General features: G+C 45.5%; 1 protein-coding gene across 3 annotated transcripts in view; it reads left to right on the top strand.

Annotated features, from left to right (window-relative positions):
* ZNF423 (zinc finger protein 423) overlaps positions 1-18,891 on the top strand; it is a 310,604-nt gene that overhangs the window by 178,203 nt on the left and 113,510 nt on the right. For all 3 annotated transcript variants that reach the window (XM_083451817.1, XM_083451816.1, XM_083451818.1), the window contains exons 4-5: positions 54-3,277; positions 14,250-14,334. In XM_083451817.1, coding sequence (XP_083307943.1) covers positions 54-3,277; positions 14,250-14,334 — 3,309 coding nt within the window. The remainder of the gene's footprint in view (positions 1-53; positions 3,278-14,249; positions 14,335-18,891) is intronic.

The following is an 18,891-nucleotide window of genomic DNA, read 5'->3' as shown; positions in this document are numbered from 1 at the left end:
TCACAGATGCACTGGGAATTGTTTTTAATCTCCTTTCTGCTTTCCCATTACAGATGGCGATGACGACCCACAACTCTCCTGGGTGGCTTCATCTCCCTCCAGCAAAGACGTTGCATCACCCACTCAGATGATAGGAGATGGGTGTGATCTCGGCATCGGGGAGGAGGAAGGGGGGACTGGCCTGCCGTATCCCTGTCAGTTTTGCGATAAGTCCTTCATTCGCCTGAGCTACCTTAAAAGGCACGAGCAGATCCACAGCGACAAGCTACCTTTCAAATGCACCTACTGCAGCCGGCTTTTCAAGCACAAGAGGAGCAGGGACCGGCACATCAAGCTGCACACAGGGGACAAGAAGTACCACTGCCACGAGTGCGAGGCGGCCTTCTCTCGCAGCGACCACCTCAAGATCCACTTGAAGACCCACAGCTCCAGCAAGCCCTTCAAGTGCACGGTCTGCAAGCGGGGCTTCTCCTCCACCAGCTCCCTGCAGAGCCACATGCAGGCCCACAAGAAGAACAAGGAGCACCTGGCTAAGAGCGAGAAGGACGGCAAGAAGGACGACTTCATGTGCGACTACTGCGAGGAGACCTTCAGCCAGACCGAGGAGCTGGAGAAGCACGTCATGACGCGCCACCCGCAGCTCTCCGAGAAGGCTGACCTGCAGTGCATCCATTGCCCTGAGGTGTTTGCTGACGAGAACTCCCTGCTATCCCACATCCACCAAGCCCACGCCAACAAGAAACACAAGTGCCCCATGTGCCCAGAGCAGTTCTCTTCGGTGGAGGACGTCTATTGCCACTTGGATAGCCACCGGCAGCCTGATTCCAGCAACCACAGCATCAGCCCCGACCCTGTCTTGGGCAGCGTGGCCTCCATGAGCAGCGCCACGCCGGATTCCAGTGCTTCGGTGGAGCGGGGCTCCACTCCCGACTCGACTCTGAAACCCTTGAGAGGGCAAAAGAAGATGAGGTCCCTGGAGAGAGAAGAGGGACAGTCCTGGTCGAAAGTCTCCTACAGCTGCCCATACTGCACCAAGCGCGATTTCAATAGCCTCGCCGTCTTGGAGATCCACCTGAAAACCATCCATGTGGACAAACCTCAGCAAAGCCACACGTGCCAGATTTGCCTTGAATCCATGCCCACGTTGTATAACCTGAACGAACACGTGAGGAAGGTGCATAAAAACCACGCATATCCCATGATGCAGTTCAGCAACATTTCGGCCTTCCACTGCAACTATTGTCCAGAGATGTTTGCGGACATCAACAGCCTGCAGGAACACATCCGTATCGCTCACTGCGGGCCGGGAGCCACAACTCAAGACGGCAACAACGCCTTCTTTTGCAACCAGTGCTCCATGGGCTTTCTGACTGAAGCCTCTCTGACTGAGCACATCCAGCAAACTCACTGCAACATAGGAAACTCCAAATTGGATTCCCCTGTTGTTCAGCCATCACAGTCTTTTATGGAGGTATATTCCTGCCCGTATTGCACAAACTCGCCCATTTTTGGCTCTATTCTCAAGCTAACGAAACACATCAAAGAAAACCATAAGAACATTCCACTGGCACACAACAAAAAGTCCAAAGGTGAGCAGAGTCCAGTTTCTTCTGATGTTGAAGTGTCTTCCCCCAAAAGGCAGCGGCTTTCTGCCAGCGTCAATTCAGTTTCGAACGGCGAGTACCCGTGTAACCAGTGCGAACTGAAGTTCTCCAGCTTTGAAAGCTTCCAGACTCATTTGAAGTTGCATTTGGAGTTGTTGTTAAGGAAGCAGTCGTGCCCTCAGTGCAAAGAAGACTTTGATTCCCAGGAATCTCTCCTGCAGCACCTCACTGTCCACTACATGACAACCTCAACTCATTATGTCTGCGAGAGCTGCGACAAGCAGTTTTCATCGGTGGACGATCTGCAGAAACATTTGCTGGACATGCATACTTTTGTGTTGTATCACTGCACCCTTTGCCAAGAGGTTTTTGACTCCAAGGTATCTATCCAAGTGCACCTGGCAGTGAAGCACAGCAATGAGAAAAAGATGTATCGGTGTACAGCCTGCAACTGGGATTTTCGGAAGGAGGTGGACCTCCAGATCCACGTGAAGCACAGTCACCTGGGCAACCCTGCAAAGTCTCACAAGTGCATCTTCTGTGGAGAGACGTTTAGCACCGAAGTGGAGCTGCAGTGCCACATCACGACCCACAGCAAAAAGTACAACTGCAAGTTCTGCAGCAAAGCCTTCCACGCCATCATCTTGCTTGAAAAACATTTGCGGGAGAAGCACTGTGTCTTTGATGCCAGCGCTGAGAACGGAACAGCCAATGGCACCGTGCCGGCTAGCAAGAAGGCAGAATCTGCCGATATCCAGAACATGTTGATGAAAAATCCAGACACTTCAAACAGCCACGAAGCTAGCGAGGATGACGTGGATGCTTCGGAGCCCATGTACGGCTGCGATATCTGTGGGGCGGCTTATACAATGGAGGTGCTTTTGCAGAACCACCGTCTGAGGGACCATAACATCAGGCCAGGGGAGGACGACTGTTCCAGGAAGAAAGCAGAGTTCATCAAAGGGAGCCACAAGTGCAACATCTGCTCAAGGACCTTTTTCTCGGAGAACGGCCTCCGGGAGCACATGCAGACCCACCGAGGCCCAGCAAAGCATTACATGTGCCCCATTTGCGGGGAACGCTTCCCGTCCCTCCTGACCCTGACGGAGCACAAAGTAACTCACAGCAAGAGCTTGGATACAGGGACGTGCCGGATCTGCAAAATGCCCCTGCAGAGCGAAGAGGAGTTCATTGAGCACTGCCAGATGCACCCCGACCTCAGAAACTCCCTCACCGGATTCCGCTGTGTTGTCTGCATGCAGACGGTCACCTCGACTCTCGAGCTGAAAATCCACGGAACATTCCATATGCAAAAATTGGCAGGGAACTCTGCGGCGTCTTCTCCCAACGGCCAGGCCTTGCAGAAATTCTACAAGTGTGCTCTGTGCTTGAAGGACTTCAGGAACAAGCAAGACTTGGTGAAGCTGGATGTTAACGGTCTGCCGTATGGCCTGTGTGCTGGGTGCATGACCAGGAGCACCAATGGACAGTCCATGGGCATGACCCCGCCGGAAGTTAGCGAAAGACCTTGTGGTAGCCTGAGGTGCCCGGAGTGTAGTGTCAAATTTGAAAGTGCCGAAGACTTAGAAAGCCACCTTCAGTTGGACCACCGAGACCTGACGCCTGAGACCAGTGGCCAGAAGAAGGGTACCCAGACATCCCCTGTTCCCAGAGTAAGTACTGCCATGGGTTAGCTTTACTATAATGAATAATAGTAAGAAGAATAGATACTGACTTCAGAAACTCACATTGCACATAGGGCTCCAATGTGCACTTGAAGCTTCCATTCTCTTTAGTATTGAAAACTTCCTCTGTGTGTGTCTGGCTCTCCCTTCCTCAGGAGGGAATAAGGGAACCTCTGTTTATACACGAGTTCCATGTGAGTGTTGGAACTCAGCAAACATTTGCTCTACAATAATTAACTACAAAGTATAGGTGATTCCCCCACCCAACTATAAAAAGATAACATTACATTATTGTTTTTAGAGAAAAATGGTATTCTTGGTTGTTGTTGTTTGCTTCAGAGTTATAGGGTTCTGCTGTCAAAGCTACCTCATTTAGCTACTGGCTCATTCACAGAGTGGCTAGCACAGTTGTGGTCATAGTTAGGTTAGCAGTGTCATTATATCCATAAAAGACTCATGGTAAGCATCCTTCCTTTTAAAAGCAATTTTAGATGGAGTTCCAACTGCCCTGAGCAGGTTAGAAAGGTAGATAAAAGAATAAATAAATAAATTCGAGTTCCAAATTCGTCATTTCACTTAAACTCTCATATAAAAATTGATTGGGCACTACTTGGATACTGCTTCATACAAGCCATTCTGTCTGCGTTCCAACACTGAAGAGTGGGAAAGTGTGCCTCACAGGTGAGCGACTCCACAAAGCAAATTTTTGGCAGAGTGTGGAATGCACCTGCTCGTCTCTGCCCAAACTGCAGCGTGGATCATAGCAGCTAGAAATAGATTCCTAAAAGACCTCCTTGCACATGTCTGATTTAGAGCCATGTGAAGCGACACCACTCTCAAAGGCCACTTCAGATGACAGAGAACCTGTGTGGTGGCAATGGCTAGAGCATGGCTAGACTAAGACTTGGGAGACCAGGGTTCAAATCTCCATTTGGATATGAAGCTCACCAGGTGATCTTTGGACATTCATTCGCTCTCAGCCTGACCTGTCTCAGGGTTATTGTGAGGCTAAAATGGGAGAGGGACATACATTGTATGCTGCCTTGTTCTTCTTGGAGGAAAGGTGAGATAGAAATGCAATACGCATACATAATTCAGATTCTAGGCCTTTTGCTACACTAGGCATGATCATGGCATACAAGGTGGCTTCCTAGAGCACTCCAGAGCATGCTAGTAGGCTTTGCGCAGCCAGCAGGCAGTGAAAACACCACCCAGTTGTTGTGCCTGATGTGGATAGCATTTTTGGAAGCGGCCACAACCTACCCCTCATAAGATTGGGAATCTATGACTAATATGCTTTCCTCCATTGGTACGTTCATAGGCCAGCTCATAGACATGCCAACTTGCATGGCTATATATGCCAGCAGTGGAAAATATATGCTGTGCATCTTTCCCTCTCCCTGCCCCCCATACAGAAATTAATCCCCATGCCACTTTTTCTAACATTTGAAATGACTCAACAAGAAAAACTTGTTAACCTTTCTTCAGGCATTGGACAGGGGTTTTTGTTGGACACTGTTGAGCATGGGCCTTGCACAGAGGAATGTGGCAGCTCAATGCCAGAAGAAGGTGCTGTAGCTCAGTGGTAGAACACATGCTTTGCATGCAGAAGGTCCCAGTTTCAGTCCTCGCCATTCCCAAGTAGGGCTGGAAAAGGTGGTTCTAAGGTCAATGTAGATATCAATGTGTTAGACGGACCAGTAGTTTGACTCCATATGAAGTTCACTTTCTATGCTTTTCTCCCACCTATTCAACCATGCACTATAAAGGGAGACTGAAACATTTCTGACCTTAGGCTGTGGAAGTAGGCTATTATGGAGGATTGATGGGGGAGGGCGAAAGCATCGACCACACATCTCTTTTTCTCTAGTGATTTCAGCAGCTGCAAAACATGCATCACAATGGTACCTCGTTGCCTGTTTCGTCACCTCTGTAAACAGAAGCTAGTGGAATTCAGCAGAGGTGAGGGAATGTGATGATCATCGAATCATAGAAGGGACCCTGAGTCCAACCCCCTGCAATGCAGGAATCTCAACATGTGGTGCCCCATTCAGTTTGAAACCATGCTGCACCCTGCTTAGCTTTGCAAATGAGCTAGCAGTTTTACTGCTACACCACTAGGAGGGGATATGCCATGCAAAACCGTTTCAGGTGTGTGCCTCTCCTCTACCCCCCCTCCCAGCAAAGGTCTACTCAGTGCACCCTGTACCTTGGCACACCTTGGAACATCAGAAGACCTGGTGGTGGTGCAGCTGTTGGCACAGGCAGTTCTACTACAGTGATTAGCAGAAAACCTACCCATTTTAACGCTCTAACAATATAGCCTGCCCAAGTGCCAGTTTGGGGCATTGTGGGAAGATCAGAAAGGTGGCTCCATGCTTTACCTGCTGGGTGAATCTGAGCCAAGGGGTCTCGCCTCAAGCACTGATGGGCCCTTCTGGCATGATGCTCAGCCATGCTGTGTGCTGCTGCCATGTTTTGCAGTAGGAGATGTTTCCAGGGGGGAGAAGAAGAGAGAACACAGGGCTGGTGCTTAAAAAAAAAAAAATCAGTCAGAACCCTCTATCCTGCCTGTCTCCAGCTTAATTACAAACCAGGATAAGAACCCTGCCCCCCTCCCTCAACAAAAGCTCCTATATTGCTTTGGGTAGCGGAAGAGGGGGAAAAACACACCCAAAGTCCTTAGTTTAGTTAGGTAGGCACTTTATCTTTGAAGAACTTTCTTCAATATGTTGCATGTATTAAAAAGTGATTTTTTTCCCCGGGTTGCCTTTACACAAAACATTGATTAAGTAGCAGCTATTCCCAGACTACCTCATGATCAAACCAGCAGCTGCTTCCTTACATAAGTTTCTGCAGATAAGTCTGCCACTGGCATCTGTACTAATAGGATTCTTGGCTATTTCGGCACATCGGCAACCTTCTGAGAGAGCTTTTCATGTCTGCAGTTTGTGGCCTTTGGAAATAATTTCTTCAAACTACTATTTGTGGCTCGGAAGGCTGCTCGTTTCTGGGTGTCCCGAATAAAATCGGATGGACTAGCGAGGCTCGGCACTTTTTTCTCAGTTGACGGGCAAAGCAGCTGCACGTATAACATCCTTTGTGCCCCCCTCCCGAAACGTTTTTAATTACCTTTGATTCATCACATAAAGCCCCCGACTCGCTTGGCGCGATTCGAAGGTCCTCCTCCCCCACTCCACGTGAGCCAGAAGTCCACCCGCCCTGCCCCTCTCTGCCCCGACGAAGCATCATCTTGTATGTGGCTGGGATAGAGCTGTTAAAAGTCTGTCTTGTAGATCTTGCTGATCTGCGACAATGTGTTGGGTTCAAAGGATTTCTCGGAGCTTGAAACAATCCGAGCGAAAGATTCTTTGCTTTGTTTCACTTGCTGCTTTAGCACTGCAACTACATACTCGCTCCCTTGGGGTCAAGCGAATCGGTGACTAGACCTGCCTCCAGCTGTGTTATACATCTAATTCTGCAGAGAATAAAATACGAAATGGAAACACCTCTCCCTTCAGCGTGATGCCTCTTGAGAGTTCATCATCCAAAACTACTTATTAGCCCCATCGCCGCCTTTCTCCTCCTTGCTTCTTCATTGTGTTTCACGCTCCTCTTGAAGAACAGCCCTATTCTTTTATGCCAGGCTAATTCTGATTTCGTATGGCTGTGCACACAGAGGCTAAAATGCTCCAGCCTCTCGCTGTACTCACTCCCCCCCCCTTCACCATTATCGTGAATGGAAATGGTTGCCGTCCTCCTTACTCCTACTTTTAACTCTGTCTCTTCAACAAAGCTTCTATACCTCCTCTTCCCTCAGGAGAGAATTTAAGTTCTTCAACAAAGTAAATGCTTTGAATCTTGCCCCAAGAGGGCAGATTTCTTTTGTAGAAGATAATGAAAAATCAGAATTCAGGCCTGCACCAAATTACACTTTACACAGGAGCCTGCGATTGGCATATATGCTAATGCCTCAGATCTGCCATTCTACCTTCCTGTTAAACAATAACTATCCCGCGAACAGGCTGATGGATGCAAACCCACAATGCCCCTTGCCCTATTTATCTGCCCCCTTGGTGTTCTCTGTGGACTAAAATTGGACCTAAAATTGCTCTAGGTTCTGCCCTATATCCACAGGCACTGTCAACCTTGACATATGACAGGACATAAGCAAGACCCATCTCCCTGGGGAGGAGCCATGGCCCATGTGTGGAGTCCTCCCTTAGCAAGAACACTTGAATTTCAGTGAGGGGCCTCTGCCCCCAGCCTTTTTGCGATGCCCCTTTTTTCCAGAAGGCTTCAGTTTTAAATGTCAGGGGGCATATTGCCCCCACTCTATTCACAGTCCTGGCCATGCCCCCCCCCGGTCTAAATTTCTCATCATTCCTGTGTGCACACCATACATTTAAAACACCCCTTGCAAAGAATCATAGAATTGTAGAGTTGGAAGGGGCCCGGAGTGTCATTTAGTCCAACCCCTTGCAATGCAGGGATGTCAACTAAAGCATCCATGACTGATGGCTATCCAATCTTCAAAGAAGGAGAGTCCACCACCTCTTGGGAATCTGCTCCACTGCTGAACAGCTCTTACTGTCAGAAAGAATCATAGAATCATAGAGTTGGAAGAGACCACAAGGGCCATCGAGTGAGTCCAACCCCCTGCCAAGCAGGAAACACCATCAGAGCACTCCTGACATATGGTTGTCAAGCCTCTGCTTAAAGACCTCCAAAGAAGGAGACTCCACCACACTCCTTGGCAGCAAATTCCACTGTCGAACAGCTCTTACTGTCAGGAAGTTCTTCCTAATGTTTAGGTGGAATCTTCTTTTTGTAGTTTGTAGCTTTTCTGATGTTTAGTGCACTGATGTGACTTGGGTATAAGTCAGCTTGCTGTGTTTTTGGAAGAAGTCCTTTTCATAACCGTCAGGAAGTGCACGTCCTGTCCAATCAGGATGTCCCTATTCACAAGTAACAGGCAATATAGGCTGAGTTCACCTAACTCCTGTTACCTGGAGGTCCCGTTGAACAAACTTCCCAACTCATCATGAGTTTGTAGGATCATTTTTTCTTTCATGAAAGTAGGTGGGTTTTATGAGGGTGGGCAGAATTTAAGAATTTTCATTGAAGCATCTTGCCTTTTAAAGATAAAATGACTGAGTCCTCTCCCCTTTTTTTAACCAGTAGCAGAAAGAAGAAAGCATTGCTGCTGCTTTAGCAATGTTGTGGGTTAAACCACAGAGCCTAGGACTTGCTGATCAGAAGGTTGGCGGTTCGAATCCCCGCGACGGGGTGAGCGCCCGTTGCTCAGTCCCTGCTCCTGCCAACCTAGCAGTTAGAAAGCATGTCAAAGTGCTTCTCTGGCAGGAAGGTAAACGGCATTTCCATGCGCTGCTCTGGTTCTCCAGAAGCGGCTTAGTCATGCTGGCCACATGACCCGGAAGCTGTACACTGGCTCCCTCGGCCAATAAAGTGAGATGAGCACCGCAACCCCAGAGTCGGTCATGACTGGACCTAATGGTCAGGGATCCCTTTACTAATCTTGCTCCCAGGGGTATCCTCTCCCAGGTACCAGGTGGTGGCTGGACAGGTGGCAGAAAGGCTTTTGTTTGTTGGGGGAAGAAGACAAACCTCTGACTACCTTCTTTTTAAAGGCAAGGCACCCCTCTTTCCCAGTTATCACAATTTGCCTACCCAAAAAATTAATCTCATGTAATAATATTCTCATGTAATTTGTTCTTAATGTCTGCTCATTTGTTTTGGGTATTTTTAATGAATATTTTAGGCTGTCTACTGTAAACTACTTAGCGGTCTTGGACCTAGTAAGCAGTATACACATTTTGATGAATGAATAGAATAGAATAGAATAGAATAGAATAGAATAGAATAGAATAGAATAGAAATCTTCTGGAGAGGTTTTCACTCCAGCCTCCCATCTTGCTCCTTTGGTTTCAGTGGGACTTAGGTGACAATCCTGTAAGCACTTAGCAGTGAGTAAGTTCCACTGAGTATAGTCGGCCTTATGTTTGAGTAAGCGTGCGAAAGGATTGCACTGTTGGTAACACTTAACCTTAACATGATGAAGGCAAATGAATGCCAGATGAAAAGATGTGGGGTGTGCAATTAAGGCAGGAACACATTTTTCCTTTTAGGATAATTTCAATAGATTATTTATCTCTTTCATTCCGATGCTTACCCTCTTCCTCACACATGCACGCACACACACACACTGCATTTCTGAAGCTCATTGATCACAACTAACCCCATAGATTTAGAAGCTTTCATGATTACAGAAAAGGCCCCTGAATGCTCATATCCTTTCCAAAGAACCATAGCTTTCAGAAGCTTGTTAAAAAAAAAAGATGTCTCAAATATAGCCAGGCAAACTAAATTGAACAACATGCTGTTCTCTGTTTTGTAATCTCTTGTTGATTTGTAGTACAACAGGTAAAATGCAGTTTTTATGCTGCCTGCCTTATGTGTGTAATACAAACTGAGCAGCCTGCAGCTGTCCAAACGACATTACTACTCTATAATTCTTGACCAGTTCCTCTTTCTTTCTTTCTGGACCGTTATTGATTTTTCTTCTTCTCTCCCCCTGCTTCCCCCTCCCCCTTTTACCCAGAGCCTAACAGCAGAGGATTAGAAAAATATATAGTCAGAGAGAAGCTACATTGAGTTTACATTGAAAACAATAGAAGTACATGTTTCAGTAAGCACCAGGATGTATTGATATCTCTAGCTCAAGAGGGAAAGGTACGTTCGGAATATAGAAGATCCTCTAGATGCCAGGAATGCTCTGCTAATAAGTGCACTTCTGTAATCCTGTAGACGAGGCTTAGAGAACGTCCCTCCCACCCCAGGCCCTAGTAAACACTGAAGTAAAATGGGTTACTGGGAGAGTCTATTGAGAAATAATTATGGGTGAACAGATGAGGAAAGATGCTTCTATAATGAAAAACAACAGCCAAATCTTGTTTAAATATAAAAGGTGTTTTTTTTTAAAAAAAGGTTGCATGTCTTGAGCTAGAAAGCCCCCCATTCTTCAAATCCCACTTCAGTTTTTAAATTCACTGGGTAGCCCAAGTTGCCGTTTTCTCATTCAGCTTTGATCTGCAACATGGGCCATTGAAGTTAATGGATATGGCTAACTTAGTTCTATTAATTTCAATGGGATACAAACCCCTTTGCAACCTGGTGCCCTCCAGATGTTTTGGGCACCAGCTTCCATAGTCCTTTCCTATTGACCATGCTGGCTGTGGCTGGTGGGAGTTGGGAGTGACAAAATATCTGGATTTGGGGAAGGCCGAAGTGAACACAACAAATTTTGTCATGGAATAGGAGGTTGTCTTGAGTGGGAGACAGAAGGGTAGAGGCACTATCTCCCCTTGGGGTTGGCTCAGTGTGCCTTCTGCTGTGTGTCTTCTGCTGTCCATACCCAAGATATGTCTGGGACTGGACAACAGGGCCAAAGCAGGTGAATTTTGTACCCTTCTGCGAGTGTCCTGCAGCTCTGCTGCTTTTATCATCCATATGTGAGTTGCTGCAGTTTACATCTGGTATTTTCCTTTGCATTGTTTGTAAGCAGCAGGCATGCCAGCCATTTGATTTAGCCATTATTTAGCCATCTATTAAAAAAAGGGGGGGGGGAGCAACAGGCTTTGTTTATTTAATGGAATTCCTCCCTTCAGAACCGTTTTAACTTTTAATCCCTATAAATTATTCCTAGGATTCCCCCCTCCCTATGTCTCATCACCAAGAAGACACACCTTGCCACTCTTAAATACAAACCCAATCTTCTCCCATAGAACAAGTGGCTCATGTAATTGCTTCTTAATGCTATCTCCTTGTTTCGGCAACTAAGCTTATTAGCGTGACATAGGAAGTGTATAGCAATTGGTGAAGGAAAATCAGTGTCTTGTTTCACTGCAGATTTCCACGGTTTTTGGAATGTATATCTCTATTTCTGCAAGTGCTCCTTTGCACTGGTCCATGGCTGATATGAGGTTTCTTTCATGCTCTTTTTCTGGAATTACACTCTTCTTGCCCAGAAGTCTTGTTTCCTTGAAAAGCACATTTTACTGTAACATATAAATGAATCTGATTACACTGTCCGTCTGAAGCAGGAGTGGGGAAATCTGTGGCTCTCCAGATGTTGCTGGATTGCAGTTCCCATCATCCCTGTCCATTGGCTATGTTGGATGGAGAGGTGGTTGGAGTCCAGCAACATCTGGACCCAGGCTCCTTTCCCTGGTCTAAGACTAAAACCATAGTGATTAAGCCCATTGAACTCAATGTGTAGGGCTAGGCTGTTGATGCTTAGTTCTGGCTTCTGTTTGTCCATCACCCTTTCATTCATTACAGCCTTGTTAGAATTTTTTTGGTTATGCAGAATTTTAAATGCAGATTTGCACTTTGAACAACTTTACTGCATTGGCATTCTGGTGCATAGTCATTCAAATGGCAAGCCAGGAGTGGTGTTTGCTCCATCCTCCGTCTTCCGAGATGGTGAATTGGTCCTACAACTCTGTGACTAAACATGAATGTTGCCATACTCCTCTGTTAATAGTACTATTGGCCTAGACCAGCCTTTCTCAACCAGTAGGTCCCAAGATGTTGTTGAACTACAACTCCTATCACCCCTAGCTAGCAAGGCCAGAGCTCAGGGATGATGGGAGTTGTAGTCCAACAACATCTGGGAACCACAGGTTGAGAACCGCTGACCTAGACCCAAAGCGCTTTAATGTTCATTTCCCTCCGCCATATGTTATGCCTTCTCCTTCAGATCTCATGCCAAAATTCTTGTTTGTGAAGTGAAGCATGTTGGTTTGTACAACTGAGGCCTTTCCATCTTAGTACCCCTTCTGTTGGCTTGGCCATTGGCTGATACATTTGAAAACATTTACTTCCTCCCCTTTCACTGCAGTTGTAGTCCTTGCAGTGCCTATAGCAGATAAAAGCAACTTTAAAAGTGGTGGAAGACCATGAGAGAGGGAGCGGAATGGCTCTTCACTGGCAGGGAGTTCCAAAGTCTAGGTATGGCCTTAGGGAAGGCCCACTGCTGCATCCCAGTCAAGCATGCCTCAGCCAGTGTCATTATATCATTTTTTTCTGATAGATGGATCATACCTTTTTAATCTACAAGACATTCTTAGCTACTCACTTTTCCTGCTTTTTTTGTGTTCATCATTTGCATTGCTTTATTGTTGCTGATTTTTAGCCAATTCTCCATTTAATTTTTAATCAAGTTGCTTTTAGTACAGTTGCTTTATTGACCCCACCTTAAACTTTGTGAAAAGGCATCTTATGAATTTTGCAAGCACATCGATCAATTAAACATCCCCACTAAAGTGTGTGCAAGTGTGACGGTCGGCAACTCCTCTCCCAGGAAATAAACTTGAATGCTACGTTTCTGAATTATAACAAAACCATTAAAAAAATCTCTGCATTCAGCTACCAATAGTGCATGATCAATCAATTAAAAGATTTGTGTTTCCTAGTATTCCACTTAAAACTGGCTGTTTGCTGACTCCATTTTCTCCTACTGGAATGTACACTGGTAGCATTCAGTAATGCTAAACTAATAGTAGGAAATCTGTTGCCTTCTAAGTGCTGCTGGACTCTCATGTCCCATCAGTCCCAGTCAGATAGAGTCAGGGATAGTGCAGCAACATCTGAAGGGCTACACAGGTTTCCCACCTGTGCAGAATTAGGCATTTTGAGTATGTGCCCCCAGGCTTAGATAGTCCCTCCTCTCTTTCCTCTTCCTAGCTGTTGCTTCCTGTTTTAGTGGCACCCTATAGTTTGCCGCTTCAGCTAAACCATTGTTTGTTTGGAAGCTAGGGTTGCAAATTGAAGACTCAGCCTGATTTGTTTTGCTAGTTTGTAGGCAAATGGTGGTTTATGCAGCCTATTGTTTTCTGGGATCTGACAGAATAGCAAAATATAGTTTGCAACTAAAACATCTATGGTTGCTGTGTACACGGGGAGACCAGAGAGTGCAAGGCCAAGGTTCATGTTCATAACGCTAAACCAAAATTGTTCTGTTGCCATCAGCAATGGCACATTTTTGTTTCGGTTTCTTAATACGTTGAAACATTAATAAAACTTTGAAAATAATGCTAAACAAATGTCTTGGTTTTACTGGAACATGGGAAGCTGCCTTATACTGTGTGAAACCATTGGCCCATCTGGCTCAGTAATATGTACACTGACTGGCAGCAGCTCTCCAGGATTTCAGATGGGGAGTCTTTCCCAGCCCTACCTGGAGATGCTGCTGGGAATTCAACCTGGGATCTTCTACATGCAAAGCTGATGCTCTACTGTTGACCCATGGTCCTTACTCTTATTACATCTGAAAAGCTGCAAAAGCTTTCAACCTCTCTCTCTCTCTCTCTCTCTCTCTCTCTCTCTCTCTCTCTCTCTTTCTCCATACATACATATGCATATCTGCTGGCTGAGAACTACACATAATGCCTTTCAGGTAGTGGGTTCTATTTATGAAAGCTTAAAAGGTTTATTCATTTTGTTGTCGCATAATTCTTTGTTACCACAGTCTTTTCAGTTTCTGTCCCTTGTATGACAACAGTGACAGTAATAAAAAGAAGTGCAAAAATGGCTATTTACCTCTGGTCTTTGGTTGTACTCACAAGGACAGTGATGCTTCATGGAGAAAACCAGGTTGCAGGCGTTTTGGTTGGTAGCAAGGAAACCTGGTAGTCTGCTTTTACACAAGACATGGCCGCAAACATCTTGCAACACACATATACAAAGTGCCCTGTATAGAGCCAGTTGGGGCAGGGTGATTTGTCCAAGTTCCAGTAGCCAAGCCATCTTCCATTGCTCGTTGCATCATTCTTAAACTCTGATCTTGTTAAAACACAGAAGGTGGTATGAGGTGTGATTTTACTTTCTACTGCCTACAAAGCTCTCTTACCTTTTCTCTTTTTGTTTGTTTAAACAGAAAAAGACCTACCAGTGCATCAAGTGTCAGATGACCTTTGAGAATGAAAGAGAGATACAGATCCATGTTGCAAATCATATGATTGGTAAGAACCTTTTCAGCTTTGTCCCTCATAGGCTTCTTAATGCTTGATGTTGACTTCTCTGTTCAGTTATTTTATATTTTGTGATGCTGTTCTGCAAACATTGCTGCAAACAGCCCCAGGGTTGATTAATATGGACCGTGGTTGCCAATTCTGCTTGGTTTGGCCCCCATGCTGCACCAGCCAGGAGTATTGTAGTTACTTCCCATGCCAACATTGCAGCACTTGGACGAAAAAACACTTACGGGACATCTGGTTTGTATGGGTAGTTTTTAGAATGTGAGGCTATGCTCACTAGGGAGATGTGGAGAGTTTGGGCTGTGTGCTGAGTTTTGCCTTGATCCTTTCTAGCCTGGGTTCACATGTAATGAGCAACAATGGTTTGTGCTAACCCTATTGAAAAGCTCACACCATAGTTGGAGCTTCCAGAGGTATTGTAAGGAAAACATGCTTTAGAGCTGCTTGTTAGCTTTTGCTTCGCATCTGCTTGGTTCCTAAGTTCGCTCCCATCTTCAACACACATCAGCAGGCTCTGGAGGGAAAGCAGTGGCCATAATTGATGTTTGTTGCTTGCCTGTGAATTGGTTTAGGATAAAGCCATTTCAGACTATGCTTTCACATCTTGGTTTCTTGTTCCCAATCAAACTATGGTTTGTGGACAGGGTTGGGTAAGGTATTAAAAGAAACCAGAATATGGCTAAACAAAACATGGTTTTGTGTTAATGTTTGATTCTGGCCCTAGTACATGTGTTTGTTAAACCACTAGATAAGTCTGATGGTCCTCACAAGAGTTTAAGGTTGCCTTAGAATCCAAACTGAACTAAGAAACGTGACAGTTATCTCCCCCCCCCCCCAAACTTTTGTTTCTTGAGGTTCCAGGAATTTGAAAACTATGTTGCAGGCTCATGCCATTATATATATCCATTTTATCTTCCTTCCTCTTTCCCAATCTTAAATTTTGCCACTTGGGATATGTGTTTCAAAGAGTTGTTCTTCTTGCCTTTAAGAGTCTCCCACTGACAGTGTTTAAGTATCGCCTGGTTTTCAGAAGGCAGCAATTCTCCTCATTTCAAAAGCCGCTTAAAATGTCTCAGTGCCACGTTGTTGATTTCCTGCCCCATTTTTGCTCATGTTAAAATGAAACTTTTGACAAGAGCTTCCACTTTATGCCATACATTTTCAGTTTTATCTGGGAAAGGGGAGGAGGGGAGACTACGAAAAGTGCTTGCTGGTTGTCAACCACTTAGAAGCAATTATGCTTCAATTTTGTGTGTCATGACATTGAATTGCTCACATTTCCATAGCTTAAAAGTGGTGAATTTCTGAGGCACATTGTCAAAACAAAATGCCTAAGAAGTTTTATTCCAGCCAACCTTATGGTTTTTTAAAACCACTTTTGGGGCTATATATATATATATATATATATATATATCCTAAGCATCTTAGATTTTTGAAATGTGTGTGTGTGTTCCTGTTTTCTGAGCCCTGGGCCTTTTTTGTTTTCAAGCCTGGTCATAATGGGAATGAGATCTAGTAAAAAAAATGTTACTGCAATCAAAAGGGCTGTATTTCTGATGCAGCTGTAAGGGCTGACTTTATTTTTTCCCCCTTTCCAGAAAAATGCAGAGAACTACTTCTTCTATCTGCACAGATGTTATAAATATATGTGAAGGCTCAAGAGCTTAGTTTATTTTGATGCATAGACCACAGAGGAGTTCCTTACACATGCCACTCCAGACGTATGTCGTTGAAGATCCTTCAAGGGCCCTACAGTGTTCTTTATGTGTTCGCGTGCGACATCCATCTCTGATAATCATAATGATTTCCCTTGAACAATTTAGCATTTAAAGGAAGTATTCTTCCACGTATGGAGCGCCCATTATCATTAATGGGAATTATGCACAAATGTTGAAGGGAGGATTTGAAACGCTGACACTGAAGATTAGAGGAAAACCTTTTTTTTCCCCTGGAAGAAAAATAGGTACTGTCACTCATCGTAATTTCCACGGTAGCGCTAGGCAGGGAGCTTGCAGGCAGTGTCAGGGAGGTTAAAATGAAGTTATCTAAAAATGTTTGCTTTTGTGGCAGGTGTTAATGCAATCTCTTGTTTGCAGGTGTGAAGGGTGAGAGCTTTGCTAATTGGACCATGGTGATTTCAACTCCTTCCCGCCATCCTTCTCTATCTCCCGCCCCTCCTCATCCCACTCTTTTAGCAAAATCTGTATGAAAGAGACGTATCCTTAGACAACTGGCTATGTATTTTTAAATTAAAACTGCGAAAGGGTGGTGGGGCTGTTCGTGATCTAGAAATATGCAGTGAACACATTATTTTGCAGATTTTACTCTGTGGTTTTACTCTGTTGTTGGGCTCAATCGGTAAAGCGGCAATGTGATGCTACTTTGTTAAACTGGCTCTGCATGTATCCCAAACTGCCTGGTCGCAGCCTTCTCCTGTGGCTGCTCCCTTTCTGACTTCCACCCATGGGCACCATCTTCTAGCATGTTTACCACCTAAATTGTCACGTTGGAAGCAAGAAGGGTATATAGAACTAACAGTGGCTTTGCCATTGGCCCTTGTTAGCAGTGCCCTTCGGTTAGTAAGGGCTGGCTGTGGCCCACTGTGCTCAGCCCGTCTATTCAAACTGGACCTCCATCTTGTAAAGACTCATCACTAATGATGCCCATTTTGCCCTTTTGATCCAGAGACTCCAGCTCACCCTCCCCCATGGTAGGAGGGAGCCCCTTCCCTTACCCAACATGGGTATGATTGAAGTGGCACAGATTCAGATTTGATGCTAGGGAATACACATTGTCGTCTTAGGTTGAACAATTGAGGAGCCCCATTTATTTGAAGTCATTAAGAAATGCAGAGGTACCATAGCCTGGGCCCAGTATTCTGGAGCCTGAGTTGGAAGGATCGTAGCTGTGTAGAATAACATACGTTTTGCATGTAGAAGGCCCTGGATTTAGTTTCTGGCATCTCTAATTAAGAGGGGTCTGCCTGTTAAGAAAGTCCCTGGAGAGCTGCTGCAACTTAGTGCCCTCTGCGTGTTGCAGATTGCAACTTACATCATCCCACACTTTGGGCTATGCTGGCTAGGGTCTGATGGGAGCTGTAGTTCACAACATCTGGAATGCACCACATTGCTCATCCCTGGAGCAGACAATACTAGGCTAAACCAATGGGCAGAGCATGCCTGTCTGGCATAAAGGCAGCTTTCTGTGTTGCGCTGGAAGCTCTGCTTCCTTGTGACCAAACAGCCCTTCAGCCTAATGAGAATCAAGTGTTTTGGGAGCCTGGATGTGGTGTCTCCCTGTAGAAAAGCATCCCCCTCGCAGCTCCCCAGTCATATGGCTACATTTATCAAAATAGCATGCAAGGAATGTTCAGTAACTCTCACAACATGTCCTTTTGAAAAATTACCCTTCTGCATTTTTTGCTCTGTGTATCTATAATATACACGTTCGCGCATACAAACACAGTGGCATATTGGGTCCTGTGTGTCATCCCTAGAGTCTGAACAGACTGGCTGTATCCCTAGAGGAAAGATGTGGGAAACATGTTGCTTTGTTTTCATACCGGGGCCTCTGGGAACATTTCTAACGAAAGAACAGACCCCTTCTTAGTCATGATCGGTCTGGATGGAAGAGGGCTGTTGGGGAATATGCTTCCAACCATAGCTTTTCAGTGTTGATGAGCAACACACACACACACACACACACACACACACACACACACACTCCTTTCAAAATCCACCTAGAGAACAGGAGAGACCTGAAAGAACTTAGCTGATTGGAGGCTAGTTTTAATTTGTCGAGAAAAGGGATCCCCTCCCTTCTCCTCTTTGAAACATTTTCAGACTTTGGGGAGTCTGCCCAGGAGTATATCAAAAAACTTTGAGCAGTTCTGGCTGCCTCTGTTCTACTTGCCTCCTCCTGTGCTGACCTGGTAATGTTTAAAGTATATTTGTTCTCTCTCTCCCCTTCTCTTTCCCCCCACCCGCTTATTCCTCCCTCCCACCACCTTCCGCTGCCTCTGATGTGTGCTGTCTGTTAGATCCCTCGAAGGATGGGCATGCTCAGTAGCTGGCTCTGCAGGGGGTGTAGAGGACAGCCACACTGCAGAAGGGATCACAGCAGACGCTTAATGACACACAGTACCTCCCGTGCCAGTGGTGGAGGGAGCAACTGAACATAAATGTTTTGGCTACTGATGTGGGAAGCCAACCCATTGTCCATAGTCATGCACACAAAGGTGCTTAGGGAGCCTTTTTTGTGGTTGTTGAGAAGATTTGTTTCACTTTTGCAAACCTTGGTCTCCTTGGAATATGGACATCTCTCTGTCTTGTGCCTGGGTTGTGAGTGTCCTTTTGGCTATAGAGGTGCTGCCATTCACAGCTGGAACAGCTGGAATAAGGGTGGTTGATATTGGTCTTCTTTATGCACACAAGTTGCGATCCTTAAGTGACTCCAACCAAATGAATCTGATGGAATATTTTGGTATAAATGGTTTGACCGTCTGGTTGTAGTCCTGTTGGGCTTCCACTACTTTAAGTCGTC

The sequence above is a fragment of the Podarcis tiliguerta genome (assembly GCF_965153285.1).
Source record: "Podarcis tiliguerta genome assembly, chromosome: 8".
NCBI classification, from domain to species: domain Eukaryota; kingdom Metazoa; phylum Chordata; class Lepidosauria; order Squamata; family Lacertidae; genus Podarcis; species Podarcis tiliguerta.
The sequence above is the reverse complement of the archived record's forward strand: the minus strand, read 5'-3'. Positions and strand labels throughout refer to the sequence as shown.